This window comes from Populus alba, chromosome 6, assembly GCF_005239225.2.
Source record: "Populus alba chromosome 6, ASM523922v2, whole genome shotgun sequence".
NCBI lineage: Eukaryota > Viridiplantae > Streptophyta > Magnoliopsida > Malpighiales > Salicaceae > Populus > Populus alba.
Genome location: NC_133289.1, coordinates 1,208,935 through 1,224,112, shown reverse-complemented (window position 1 = coordinate 1,224,112; position 15,178 = coordinate 1,208,935). Strand labels below are relative to the sequence as shown.

The 15,178-nt window shown below is 36.2% G+C and overlaps 1 protein-coding gene and 1 pseudogene across 1 annotated transcript; both read left to right on the top strand.

Annotated features, from left to right (window-relative positions):
• The window catches only part of LOC118053116 (uncharacterized), a 62,003-nt pseudogene that overhangs the window by 18,220 nt on the left and 28,605 nt on the right, over positions 1-15,178 (top strand).
• Positions 2,059-7,031, top strand: LOC140955692 (uncharacterized). Its single transcript, XM_073409801.1, has 6 exons — positions 2,059-2,918; positions 3,075-3,408; positions 3,763-5,097; positions 5,602-6,129; positions 6,465-6,576; positions 6,715-7,031. The coding sequence occupies exons 1-6, from the start codon at positions 2,059-2,061 to the stop codon at positions 6,960-6,962; spliced, it is 3,417 nt and encodes a 1,138-aa protein (XP_073265902.1). The 3' UTR covers positions 6,963-7,031.

Sequence of the window (15,178 nt, the reverse complement as noted above, 5' to 3'; positions counted from 1 at the left end):
GTCCAAATGACCTCATCTTTTTTTTGTTGGAAAGCTGAGACAATTTCCTAGAACATTCTTGAGGATTCTGGGCAAATTATGATGTTAGCAATGACGTCTTGATCAGACAAGAAGATAAGGATTGTTATCTAGTCAAGATGTGGCCACCCACTCATCAATTAGTCAACAAATCAATAGTTCCAAATTTTGGCCTATAAAAGGAGGCACTTACCATGTATTGAGGCATCTTGGTTTCCAGATCAAGATCATGCTCTTGCTTTCTCTCTTTGTATTGCTTATGTCTTGCTTTCATTAATATCAAGTTTATGCACTTCATTTCCTTTCTTTTACTTAGTTAACTTCTTTCTCATTTATGTTCTTATCTTGTTTATTTATGTTTCTCTCTTTCATTATGTTTAGTTAAGTTAATTATGTCAAGGTGAAAAGGGTACACTAATGGTGTAAGAATAAGTATAATATAAACTTAACATGGACCTTAACGTTGGATACTAACATGTTTTATATTTGTTATCTTGTTCACTTTAATACTTTGCTTGTTAAATGGTTAATCTAGATTTATGTTGTGTAACACTTGGTACAACAAATACTTGGCACTTTCATAGCCCATACTGTATGGTTTAACCGACACCTAAGCTATGAAAGGAACTTGATTTGTTGTTAACATAAGTTATAATCATGAATGTCTGCCAACATTTACAAGTATTAGCTTTATTCGAATAAGATAATTAATGTAATCATGTTAACAATTTATAATCTGATTGGAACCTCCTTTATGTGTGGTTTCCAATTGAGTAATAAGAGTTTATATTATACTTGTTTGAAGTACCATTAGTGGATCCTCTAACCTTGACATTTGTTTTTATCATTGTTTAATCCTTACGTTAATCTTTTATCTCAAAGTTCTCATTAATTTCTTCATCTTCTGTTATTATTATTATTATCATTGTTATTATTATTATTTACATTCTGTTTATATTATATAATATATATCTTTGATCTTTTCATAAAGTCAGTATATAGGCTGGAAACCTGTGACCCGATCTTTAGATCATTCTCAGGTATAACAACGCCACGTACTAAGTATAATAATAATTATTATTGTTGTTATTATTGTTGTTGTTGTTGTTGTTGTCTTGTTATTTATAATTTATACAATTAACCTCTCTGTGGTTCGACCCCGGTCTTGCCGGGTTATTTATTACTTCGACACTCCTGCACTTGGGAAAAGACATCAAGCTTTTGGTCGTGTCAAGTTTTTGGCGCCGTTGTCGGGGAGGTAAATTCTTGTATAAATTATAATATTTAATTTATTTTCTCTTTTCACTTTTCATTTTATCTATTTTTGTTTCCTTTGTTTTGTTTTGTTTCTTTTTCTTCTATTTTCTTTTCTTGCTTTTATTCTTTTCTTACACGTGCATGAGAGTTTGGTCACGTACATTAAGTGGTAGACTTTGTAGGGTATCCTCATCATTTTCAGAAAATATGGCCGAAGAAGATAATCAATCACTTCATAATGAGAATAATGAGAATAACCGTATGAGAACACTTAGAGACCACATGAATCCCACAAGAACAAGTGCACCCTCATGCATAGTTTTCCCTCCTGATGCATCTCATTTTAATTTTAAGCCAGGCATTATTCAACTTTTACCATCTTTTCATGGCTTAGACTTAGAAAATCCATACTTGCATTTAAGGGAATTTGAGGAGGTCTGTAATACCTATAATGACTCAAATTGTAGCATGAACACCATTCGATTAAAGCTTTTTCCTTTTTCATTAAAAGATAAAGCTAAAACATGGCTACAAAATTTGAGACCAGGATCCATTCGTGCTTGGGATGATATGCAACAACAATTTTTAAAGAAGTTTTTTCCATCTCACAGAACAAACTCTTTTAAAAGACAAATCATCACTTTCACTCAAAAACCAGGAGAAACATTTTACCAATGTTGGGATAGGTATCGAGATTTGCTTAATACTTGCCCACATCATGGTTTTGAAACATGGAGATTGGTTTCACATTTTTATGAGGGTTTAACACCTAGAGATAGGCAAATGGTTGAATTGATGTGCAATGGAACTTTTGAAGATAAAGACCCTAATGAAGCAATGGAGTATCTAGACTTGCTAGCTGAAAATGCTCAAAATTGGGACACCACAGGTACTTATGAGGCACCAAGTAAAACTCAACCTCATACATCTAGTGGGGGTATGCACAACCTTAGGGAAGATCATGACCTCCAAGCCAAGTTTGCATCTTTAGCTAGAAAAGTCGAGGCACTAGAATTAAAAAAGAGTGGTCAATTAAAATCTGTTCAAGACATTGTGTGTCAAATCTGTGAAACAAATGAGCATGCAACCAATGATTGTCCAACTTTGCCTTCTTTCAAGGAATGCCTCCATGAACAAGCCCATGCTTTAAACAGTTTCCAAAGACCCAACCATAACCCATACTCACAAACATATAACCCTGGTTGGAGAAATCACCCAAATTTTAGTTGGAAGAGTGACAACAATAATACACAAACTTCACAACCACCGTTTCAAGCACACCATAATTTCCAAAATTCTTATGGATATGCACCTCCTTATGCTCCACCTCCTAGAAGAAATTTTGAGGAATCATTGCATGCATTCATTGAAAAGCAGGAGACAATCAACACTCAACTTGCTCAAAGCATGACTGATTTTAAAGATGCTCTTGCAAAATTAACATCTGCTCTCAGTTTCCAAGAGAAAGGTAAGTTTCCTTCTCAACCACAACAAAATCCAAAGGGGCAATACAATGCAAATGCAAGTAGTTCTGGAAGCCAACACATGGATCAAGTCAAATCAGTCATCACTCTTCGTAGTGGTAAGGTTATTGAAAAACCCATTCTTGAACCTTGTGAGAAAGATGATGAGTCTATCTCTGAGGGTAAGGAAGGGGTTGAACCTGAACATTGCAAAGAAAAGGCTGATTCCCCGCCAGCACTTCCATTTCCTCATGCCATGACTAAACAAAGGAAAGTTAGTCACAACTCTGAAATCTTTGAAATTTTCAAACAGGTAAGGATCAATATACCTTTGTTGGATGCTATTAAACAGATTCCTTCCTATGCTAAATTTTTGAAAGATCTGTGCACTGTGAAGAGAAAACTGAATGTGAAAAAGAAAGCCTTTTTAGCCGAACAAGTAAGTGCCATTCTTCAAAACAATAATGCTTTGAAATATAAAGACCCTGGTTGTCCTACAATTTCTTGCTTTATTGGAGAACACAAAATTGAAAGAGCCTTACTTGATCTTGGAGCTAGTGTGAATTTACTTCCATATTCAGTCTTTCAAAGTCTCAATCTAGGTGAGTTAAAACCAACCTCTATAACTCTTTTACTTGCTGATAGATCTGTAAAAGTGCCTAGAGGAATAGTTGAAGATGTGTTGGTACAAGTTGATAAATTCATTTATCCTGTGGATTTTGTTGTCTTGGACACGCAACCTGTTGAAGCATGTAATTCAATTCCTGTCATTTTAGGACGTCCATTTCTTGCCACTTCTAATGCATTGATTAATTGTAGGAATGGACTGATGAAGCTATCATTTGGAAACATGACATTGGAGATGAATATTTTCAACATTTACAAGCAACCTGAAGATGATAATGATTTACAGGAAGTGGACTTTATTGAAAAATTAGTTCATGATCAATTTCAAACCACTTCCAGTGAAACTGAGATTGATGAATCTGATGATTTGCAAATGATCTACTTTCAGGAATCAAAGGCATGCAATTGGAGACCACAAATTGAAGAATTGCCACCACGATCAATTGAGCCCATACCTTCAAGTGATCAAAGAGTTGCAGGTCATGAATTTTATTGTTTCCTAGATGGTTATTCAGGTTACAATCAAATTGAAATTGCATTGGAAGATCAAGAGAAGACTACTTTCACATGTCCATTTGGTACTTTTGCATATCGAAGGATGCCTTTTGGATTATGTAATGCACCAGCCACGTTTCAAAGATGCATGCTTAGCATATTCAGTGATATGGTTGAACGTTTTCTTGAAATTTTTATGGATAATTTTTCTGTTTTTGGTGATTCATTTGATGATTGTTTGACTAACTTAGAAAAGGTTTTGAGCAGGTGTGAAGAGAAGAATCTTGTACTGAATTGGGAAAAATGTCACTTTATGGTAACAAACGGCATCGTACTTGGTCACATTGTTTCATCGAAAGGAATTGAGGTTGACAAATCTAAAATTGAGTTAATTGCCAACTTACCAACACCAAAATCTGTTAAAGATGTTAGATCATTCTTAGGACATGCTGGTTTTTACAGAAGGTTCATCAAAGATTTTAGTGTAATATCTAAGCCCTTGAGTAACCTTCTAACAAAGGATAATATTTTTGAATGGACTGAACATTGTGAGGAAGCCTTTGTTAAACTTAAAAACTTGCTAACTTCTGCTCCTGTCATTCAACCTCCTGATTGGTCATTACCTTTTGAAATAATGTGTGACGCTAGTGATTATGCCGTGGGTGCTGTCTTGGGACAAAGGAAAGATAAGAAACCTTATGTGATTTACTATGCAAGTAAAACTTTAAATAGTGCTCAAATGAATTACACTACCACTGAAAAAGAATTACTTGCAGTAGTATTTGCATGTGACAAGTTCAGATCTTATCTTGTTGGCTCACCTGTTATTGTTTTTAGTGATCATGCAGCATTGAAATATCTTCTCTCTAAGAAAGATTCTAAGGCTAGATTGGTGCGGTGGATTTTGTTACTTCAAGAATTTGATATCACAATCAAAGACAAGAAAGGCACCGAAAATGTTGTCGCAGATCATTTGTTAAGATTGACAACCGATTCGAGATCTGACATTACACCAATCGATGACTACTTTCCTGATGAATCTTTATTTTCTGTCTCTACGATGCCTTGGTTTGCTAATATTGTTAATTTTCTTGTTTCAGGACAATTGCCAGCTCATTGGAGTACCCAAGACAAAAGAAAGTTCTTGAACGAAGTAAAGAACTTTTATTGGGATGACCCTTATTTATTCAAATATTGTCCTGATCAAATATTTCGAAGATGCATTCCTGACAATGAGGTAAGTAGTGTCATTAAATTTTGTCATTCTGAGGCATGTGGGGGTCATTTCTCATCAAGAAAGACAACTGCAAAAATCTTACAAAGTGGATTCTATTGGCCCACCATGTTCAAAGACTCACATGCATTCTGTAAGATTTGTGAAAATTGTCAAAAGTTGGGATCTATTTCGAAACGTCACATGATGCCTTTAAACCCTATTCTTGTCATTGAGATCTTTGATTGTTGGGGTATAGATTTCATGGGTCCATTTCCTCCATCATTTGGTTTCTTGTACATATTGGTCGCAGTAGATTATGTTTCAAAATGGATAGAGGCAATTCCAAGTCGAACCAATGATCACAAAATAGTGATACAGTTTTTGAAAGAAAACATTTTAAGTCGATTTGGAATCCCTCGCGCCATGATAAGTGACGGTGGAACACACTTTTGCAACAAGCCATTTGAGTCTTTAATGAAGAAATATGGAATCACACATAAAGTTGCCACCCCTTATCACCCTCAGACAAGTGGACAAGTAGAGCTTGCTAATAGGGAGATCAAACAGATCTTGGAGAAAACAGTGAACCCTAATAGGAAAGACTGGTCTTTAAGACTTAATGATGCACTTTGGGCTTATCGAACTGCTTATAAAACATCATTAGGTATGTCACCTTATAGACTAGTCTATGGAAAACCTTGTCACTTGCCTGTGGAAATTGAACATAAAGCTTATTGGGCTATTAAAGCTTTCAATTTAAGCCTTGATGATGCTAGTCAACTGCGAAAATTGCAAATAAATGAGCTTGAGGAAATTAGAAATGATGCATATGACAATTCAAGAATTCATAAAGCAAGAATTAAAGAGTTTCATGACAAGAAAATACTGAGAAAAACATTCAATGTTGGTCAAAAAGTCTTGCTTTATAATTCTCGACTCCATTTATTTCCTGGAAAACTAAGAACAAGATGGAGCGGTCCTTTTATTGTGAAACATGTGTATCCATATGGGGCCTGTGATATTGAGAATCCAAAGAATGGCAATGTTTTCAAGGTAAATGGGCATCGTTTGAAAGTTTATTTTGATAATTTTTCGGTTGAAAATGACTCTATTGAATTGAGTGATCCTGTATATAAAGATTGATTCTTTTTCTCACATTGTTTTGTGTTTTGTTGTTTTGCTAGTCTCTCTTTCACCCCGGTCAAATGGCGGATAACGGTACTCCGTGACTTAAGTCGGTTTTTTCAGTTTCCCAAATAACTGATATCTGTATATGTTTGTATAATTCTTAGCTCTTTCTTCCTTCTTTGAATCGCTTCTCTAATTCTCTTTTGAAAATGGACACCACTCTTGAAAAGTTGAAAAGGTATTTTCCCGCTCTGCCTCAGAATGCGATTACAAAAATTTACCGTGCTAGGTGTGAAAGGTTACGGTTGTTAATGAATCATGGAATTCCTGAAGATATTCGCTGGCTAATTGAAGCAAAGGTCCGATTATCAGGTGAGTCCTCCAATTCTTTCATTTCACACATGCCTGGAACAGGTAAAAGCACTTTTGCAAAGAAACGTCGTGCAAAACGACTGAAAGTCTGTCACAGATGTGCCAGATGGACTTGTAATGCGACATGTCGTTCTTTAGGAATGGTATTTGTAAACCGTGAAGATAAGATACAATTCATTAAGGATGGCCTGAGTAAGGGGTCTTTAGATAATCTTTTGTTGACCCTTGAGACGCATCCTAGTGGAGATGTGCATCGTGTAATTCATGATTTATGGCCACAATTCCATAAAGAACATGATCGACTTAGTCTTGGGAATCTGACTAAAAAAGACCCTGTTTGCCAGTTTTTAAGAAAACTGGATGGGAAGCCTATCCCCGACCCATAGAGGGCGTTTAAGCCGTTCTTGGACGTAAAACCAAGGGAAGATGTGAGCCACAATCACAACTACCTGTACATACACATGCTTTTTCAAAATAAATAATTAATAAAGAGAGAGAGAGAGAGAGAGTTTGTGAGACTACAACTGGCCTACATATAGGTGGTATGATTGCATTTTCAATTTTCATCTATAAATTCTTCTCTTCCTTCCCTTCATTTCTACTCATCCCATACATTCATCAAATATAGAAGTGTGTAGAAATGGCAGGTTCCTCAAGTCATCACATAAAAAATATTTGTGTTTTCGGTGGATCCAGTTCTGGGAAAGAAAAAGAGTTTTTAGAATCAGCAAATCATCTTGGTCGGGTACTAGCTGAGAGAAAGATTCATTTAGTGTATGGGGGAGGCAGCCTTGGGTTAATGGGAGGTGTGTCAATGGCTGCATTTTTAGGAGGCAGTCAAGTTTTAGGGGTTGTCCCCAAAGCTTTAGCAACTAGGGACATCATTGGAAAAACAATTGGAGAGGAACTACAGGTCCCAACAATGTCTGACAGACTGAATACCATGTTTAACCATGCTGATGCCTTCATTGCCTTACCAGGTGGTCTGGGCACATTGGAAGAGATCTTTCATATTTCATCTTGGGCCCAACTGCACATTCACCATAAACCCATAGGTTTGTTAAATGTTAATGGTTTTTATGATAAGTTGCTGTCTTTCCTTGATCAAGCTGTGGAACAAGAATTTCTAACATCTTCGGCACGACGAATCATAATCTCTGCTGCTACTGCTGAACAATTGATTGACCAACTACAATCTTTCATCCCTGTCATTGATCCCTGCATGAGTCGTCTAGATTGGTCAACTAAGGAAAGCCGTAAAAAGCTTAGATTAGATTTGAGCCTTCATCTGTGAAACCTTGTGTCTTTTGGTTTTTATTAATAGCATATTATTTTGTTTTGTTACTTCTTATGTTTGTTTAAGTGTGTTTCAGGTTTGTCATTGTTCGCTGTTTCAGGTGATGTCTTCTATACTCTATCTTTCTACCTTCGAACATTGAGGACAATGTCTCGTTTTGGTTGGGGGGAGAGGGTAGTAGTTTTAAAAAAAAAAATACTAACTTGCTAACTGTTTTTGCTATTATTAAAACCATTTGACAAAATTGTTATTAGGATGGCAGAGTATGGAATCAATTTTATTGACTCTAGAGACGCATCTTAGTAAGTTTCATTACCAAGGTCTATCATAATACTTCTTGAAATATTCAGGTTTACAAACTCTCACATTGTTATCACTTGATTCTGCTCATATACTCATTTAACAAGTATTATTAAACCTTCATTTTCACACACACACTTTAACATATGATTGTGGGTTGCACATTGGATTATTACAGTAATTATGTTCTTTTGTTGAAGGTAACAACTAAGGGTAAAGGATAGTATATAATTTGCAAAAAAAAAGAAAAAAAAAAGAAGAAAAAAGAAAAAAAAAAAAGAAAAGAAAAAGAAAAAGATAGTATTGATGATAATAAAACGTGGATAAGTTTGGTTTCGTAGCCTCCCTAACCTAAGCAATTAAGCCCGAAGGGGTGTTTTAACACCTAATACCCTAAAGTCAACTGACTTGGGAGCTATTGGCCCAAAGCTTGTTACATGGGTTAAGGAGAAAAGCTTAAGGGAATCAAACATTGCACTATCTACGTATTAGTATCTGCAACCCGAGTTGTTAAGCTCGTAGGGGTGTCTCAACACCTAATGCCCTAAGACCAACTGGTCTGGGAGTCATTAGCCTAAAACTCGTTACATGGGTTAAAGATACATTGTGTTTTAAGTTGTATGTGTATATAAATAAAAAGAAAAAAAAATAATCCCAACCCAAGGAAGTTCACCTTAAACATTTGAACATAATATTGTTTTCTTCCAACAAAAGCCCCATCATCTATGTTTACATTGAGCACACAAAAAGAAGGTTTATTAATATCTTGTTTACGAAGTATGAAGCAGGAATATAAATTTAATGAGAGTTTGTTTATCTGGATAGATTAATGGAAGTTGAATGATGAATGTCTTGCTTTGTGGAACTTGCAAATTGTTTCTCTATTTTAACGCTTTAGATTACTAGGGACTAGTAATAAGCTGGTTGGGGGATGTGATTAATACTTAAAAGTGCATGTTTATCAAGGTTTTATATCATCATTTTGCACTTGAAGTATCAATAACTCCTTAACTAAAGCATGTTTTATAATAACAAGTTTGATATTATAAGATACCTTAATTTATGGTAAATGCTCATTTTAAATGCAGGACTATCACATAAATAAAAGGATTGATTGATGAGTTTAAGCATTGAAAGTTAAAGGACAAAGAGATGGCCAAACTTAGAAAAGAGATGTCGGTGCAGTCCAAACCGGAACATTGCTCGGTAATTGGATCATATCTGGAGCTCTAGATTTCGGATTTAGGTCCACTTTATATGGATGGAAAGGTAAGACAAAAGCCTACAACTTTCATGAGGAGCCCAAGATTTGAAAAGGTCGTTTTGAAGTCCAAATTGAAGGAACAACGAAGAAGTCCGAAGCTGTCCTGCAGCCCAAACACTATTTAGTGTTCAGCCCATATCTTGAGTTCTAGAAGTCCAAATGACCTCATCTTTTTTTTGTTGGAAAGCTGAGACAATTTCCTAGAACATTCTTGAGGATTCTGGGCAAATTATGATGTTAGCAATGACGTCTTGATCAGACAAGAAGATAAGGATTGTTATCTAGTCAAGATGTGGCCACCCACTCATCAATTAGTCAACAAATCAATAGTTCCAAATTTTGGCCTATAAAAGGAGGCACTTACCATGTATTGAGGCATCTTGGTTTCCAGATCAAGATCATGCTCTTGCTTTTCTCTCTTTGTATTGCTTATGTCTTGCTTTCATTAATATCAAGTTTATGCACTTCATTTCCTTTCTTTTACTTAGTTAACTTCTTTCTCATTTATGTTCTTATCTTGTTTATTTATGTTTCTCTCTTTCATTATGTTTAGTTAAGTTAATTATGTCAAGGTGAAAAGGGTACACTAATGGTGTAAGAATAAGTATAATATAAACTTAACATGGACCTTAACGTTGGATACTAACATGTTTTATATTTGTTATCTTGTTCACTTTAATACTTTGCTTGTTAAATGGTTAATCTAGATTTATGTTGTGTAACACTTGGTACAACAAATACTTGGCACTTTCATAGCCCATACTGTATGGTTTAACCGACACCTAAGCTATGAAAGGAACTTGATTTGTTGTTAACATAAGTTATAATCATGAATGTCTGCCAACATTTACAAGTATTAGCTTTATTCGAATAAGATAATTAATGTAATCATGTTAACAATTTATAATCTGATTGGAACCTCCTTTATGTGTGGTTTCCAATTGAGTAATAAGAGTTTATATTATACTTGTTTGAAGTACCATTAGTGGATCCTCTAACCTTGACATTTGTTTTTATCATTGTTTAATCCTTACGTTAATCTTTTATCTCAAAGTTCTCATTAATTTCTTCATCTTCTGTTATTATTATTATTATCATTGTTATTATTATTATTATTTACATTCTGTTTATATTATATAATATATATCTTTGATCTTTTCATAAAGTCAGTATATAGGCTGGAAACCTGTGACCCGATCTTTAGATCATTCTCAGGTATAACAACGCCACGTACTAAGTATAATAATAATTATTATTGTTGTTATTATTGTTGTTGTTGTTGTTGTTGTTGTTGTTGTTGTCTTGTTATTTATAATTTATACAATTAACCTCTCTGTGGTTCGACCCCGGTCTTGCCGGGTTATTTATTACTTCGACACTCCTGCACTTGGGAAAAGACATCAAGCTTTTGGTCGTGTCAGAAGCCTCTTGTTTTGGTCCGGCGTGTGGCTGCTAGGGGAGCTGGAGTTCGGCCAGGTGAGGGAGGATGGTGGAACCGGCTGTTGGGAGCAAAAATCAAAACCAGCAGGGGGGCCGGCGGCTGGTTTCAGTAGAGAAGAAGAAAAGTTTAGTTGTTTAGGGTTCTCACTTTCCTTCTAAAATTACAAAATGAACCCCCCCTACAAAATGAGTTAAAAACTGCTATTTATAGGCAAAACATTTTTTCGGGTTTCCAAATTGGTCCCTCAATTTGTTGTGTTCAATTGACTTGGTAAAAATTAAATTTGGTCTTAAAATTTCAATCTTTTCAATTCAGTCCAAATTAAGCTCTCAAACTTAATTTTTCACCAATTAAGCCCCCAAATTAATTTGACCCATTTAAAGTATAATTAAGTCCTTGCACTTAATTAAATCCTTCAATTGGACCCAAATTAATTCTTAAACATAATTAAAATTTAATTTGGCCCATGATTAAATCAAAATGGCCCATTAAAAATTTAATTATGTCATTGGACTTAATTTTTATGCAAATTCATCCAATAATCATTTAATTTGACCTTCGAATTTGCATTTAATTTGACCTTCGATTTTTGCCTATTTTTGCGGTTCTTTTTTATCAGCTTTCTCCATATTGCCAGCCTTTATTTTATTTTTTTTATTTTTTATTTTCAAAAAAATGAAATTTGGGGAATAACCCAAAATTGGGTTATGACAGTTGCCCCCCTCTTTACAATGCTTATGAAAAAAAGTTTTGTAAGAGACTTTAGATAATAAGCGTTGTAAAGAAGAAACGAAAAGGAAGATTTTTTTTTTTTTTTTTTTTGAAATGGTCGAATAGTCATGGGTGACCTACCCGGGTGAAAAACACGAAGATGTTTTAAAGTGGTGAAAAATACAGAGATTTTTCAAAGTGGTGAGAAATGCAAAGATTTCTCAAAATGGTGAAAAATGCAAAGATTTTTCAAAGTGGTTTTGTTGTAATGGGCAACCGGCCCAAGATGGAAAGGTTTTGAAAAATACAAAGACTTTTCAAAGAGGTGAAAAATGCAGAGATTTTTCAAGGAGATTTCTCAAAATGATGAAAAATGCAAAGATTTTTCAAAGTGGTTTTGTTGTAATGGGCAACCGGCCCAGATGAAAGGTTTTGAAAAATACAAAGATTTTTTCAAAGAGGTGAAAAATGCAAAGATTTTTCAAAGTGGTGAGAAATGCAAAGATTTCTCAAAATGATGAAAAATGCAAAGATTTTTCAAAGTGGTGAGAAATGCGAAGATTTCTCAAAGTGGTGAAAGATGCAAAGATTTTTCAAAGTGGTTTTGTTGTAATGGGCAACCGGCCCAAGATGAAAAAGTTTGAAGGTGGGGAGAAATGCAATGATTTCTCAAAAATGGTTTTATTGTTATGGGCAACCGGCCCCAAATGGAAGAATTTTGGAGATGGGGAGAAATGCAAGGACTTCTCAAAAATGGTTTTATTATTATGGGCAACCGGCCCAAATGGAAGATGAAAAGAGTTTTGAAAGAGGTCTGATTATAATGGGTGACCTACCCGGGTAAAAAGACAAAATGTCTGAAAGGGATGACATGATAGGACTCGATGGGGAACGAGGGATGAAGAGCGCACTCTAAAAGAGGTTAGCGCACTCGAAAGGAGGTAGGGTTAGAAAAACACACTACCTAAGAGGTGAGTGCTCCAAGGCGCACTCAAAAGGAGGCAAGGTTGAAAAACGCACTACCTAAGAGGTAAGGGCTCAAAGGAGCAATCAAAAGGAGGTAGGGTTAGAAAAACGCACTACCTAAGAGGTTGATGGCCCTAAGGCGCACTTAAAAAGAGGCAGGGTTAGAAAACACACTACCTAAGGGGTTGAAGGCTCTAAGGCGCACTCAAAAGGGAGGTAGGGTCGGAAAACGCACTACCTAAGAGGTTGATGGCTCTAAGGCGCACTTAAAAGGAGGTAGGGTTAGAAAACCCACTACCTAAAGTGGTCGAAGGCTCTAAGGCGCACTTAAAAGGAGGTATGGTTGGAAAACACACTACCTAAAGGGGTTGTTGGCCCTAAGGCGCACTTAAAAGGAGATAGGGTTGGAAACGCACTACCTAAAGTGGTTAATGGCTATAAGACGCACTAAAAAAAGAGGAGGTAGGGTTAGAAAACACACTACCTAAAGGTGGTTGATGGCCCTAAGGCGCACTAAAAAAGAGGAGATAGGGTTAAAAAACACACTATCTAAAGGTGGTTGATGGCCCTAAGACGCACTAAAAAAGAGGAGGTAGGGTTAGAAAACACACTACCTAAAGGTTGTCAAAGGCTCTAAAGTGCACTCAAAAGGAGGTATGATTAGAAAACACATTACCCAAGGGGTGAGACCTCAAAGGAGCTCTCAAAAGGAGGCAGGGGTTAGAAAACACACTACCTAAAATGGTCAATGGCCTTAAGGCACACTTAAAAGGAGGTAGGGTTGGAAAACACACTACCTAAGATGGTTGGGGCTCGAAGGCACACTAAAAAAAGAGAGGTAGGGTCAGAAAACACACTACCTAAAAGTTAGGGCTCAAAGGCACTTGAAAGGAGGTAAGGTTGGAAAACGCACTACCTAAAGTGATGAGGGCTCAAAGGAGCATTCAAAAGGAGGTAGGGTTAGAAAACCCATTACCTAAAGTGGTTGAAGGCTCTAAGGCGCACTCAAAAGGAGGCAGGGTTGGAAAACACACTACCTAAAAGGTTAGGACTCGAAGGCACACTAAAAACGAGGTAGGGTTAGAAAACACACTACCTAAAGGTTATGGCTCAAAGGCACACTAAAAAAAGAGGTAGGGTTAGAAAACACACTACCTAAGGGGTGAGTGCTCCAAGGGGCACTCAAAAAGAGGTAGGGTTGGAAAATGCACTACCTAAGAGGTTGATGGCCCTAAGGCGCATTCAAAAGGGGAGGTAGGGTCAGAAAACACACTACCTAAGATGGTTGAGGGCTCTAAAGCGTACTCAAAAAGAGGTGATGGTGAGACACCGATCTGTCAAGGATGAAAGTAATGCATCATGATCAATATGCATGTATACTTACCTGAGAAGTATAGGTCCCCTTTTCTCCATGGAGTTCTTCTTTTCTCAGAAGTTGGAGTCTCTAATAGTAAGCTTTGATGGCTCTTTTCGCTCTTGCTTACTCGAGTCATATCTTGTGATCTTGACCACTTGGAAGGACTTGATATCATCATACTTCTTTGTCCTTCGCCCCTTTATCTCAAGGGTTGCCAATTTTGCCCAATGTTTTTCTTAGAAGGGAATCATGGAGCCAGCCCTACCAGATGTTTTTGATGGCCCCCTAGCTTGATCATGCCCCCAAGTATTCAATTCGGGTTTGGGGATGAGGCTATATGAAGGAAGGTTTGACAAGGAGTCGTTTTCATGCAGAATTTTTGGAATTTCAAAGCTATTCCAGACACAGAAATCATTTTGACATCGATTCAAAGCGAACTCATTCTGAAGAAATTCAAGTGATTCCTATGGAGAGGTTTTCAGAAGTGATGACAACTTTTTGTTTTGATTTTGGTGAAAATGTGAAGAATATGAAGTGACATCTGATTGGTCACAAAAGGTTGAAATTTCAATTTCAGGGTTATTGAGAACCGTTGGTGAAAATGTGAAGAAACACAAAGTGACATCTGGTTGGTCACAAAAGGTTTAAATTTCAATTTGAGGGTTATTGAGAACCGTTGGTGAAAATTTGAAGAAACACAAAGTGACATCTAATTGGTCACAAAAGGTTTGAATTTCAATTTGAGGGTTATTGAGAACCGTTTGTGAAAGCATTCATTTTATTTGCATGAATAATGATTTTATTTCGTATGAGAAAGCATTGCCTACCAATCCAAATTGCTTGCCTTTGATCAGAAAGGGCTTCATTAGGCACGTAATGTAGGCTTGGGCTATTGGTTATGAAGAAAAGGATATTTGTAGGCTCAAAAGGTGTTTAAGGGACTTTAAGACTAAGGATCACTGGTGCTTATATCCCAAACTCTTTTGTTCATACATTTCTGGACCTTGGAATTGATTTGTAAAATGGTCCACGGTGCCCCCCAGCGTTGGGTTGGGCTCTTTCTCTTTGTTTTTTTTTTTTTCTTCATTTGATTTTGAGCATCATTGCATTAGCCTTGTTTTTTTGCTCAAAATTTTTTGGATCCTTTGGATTTTTTTTTTATGCCCTCCAGCTTTGTATGGGCACCTTTGATGATTGAGAATTTTCTTTTATGCCCCCTAGTATGGTTTGGGCACTTTCATCGTTGAAGAATTTTTCATGCCCCCA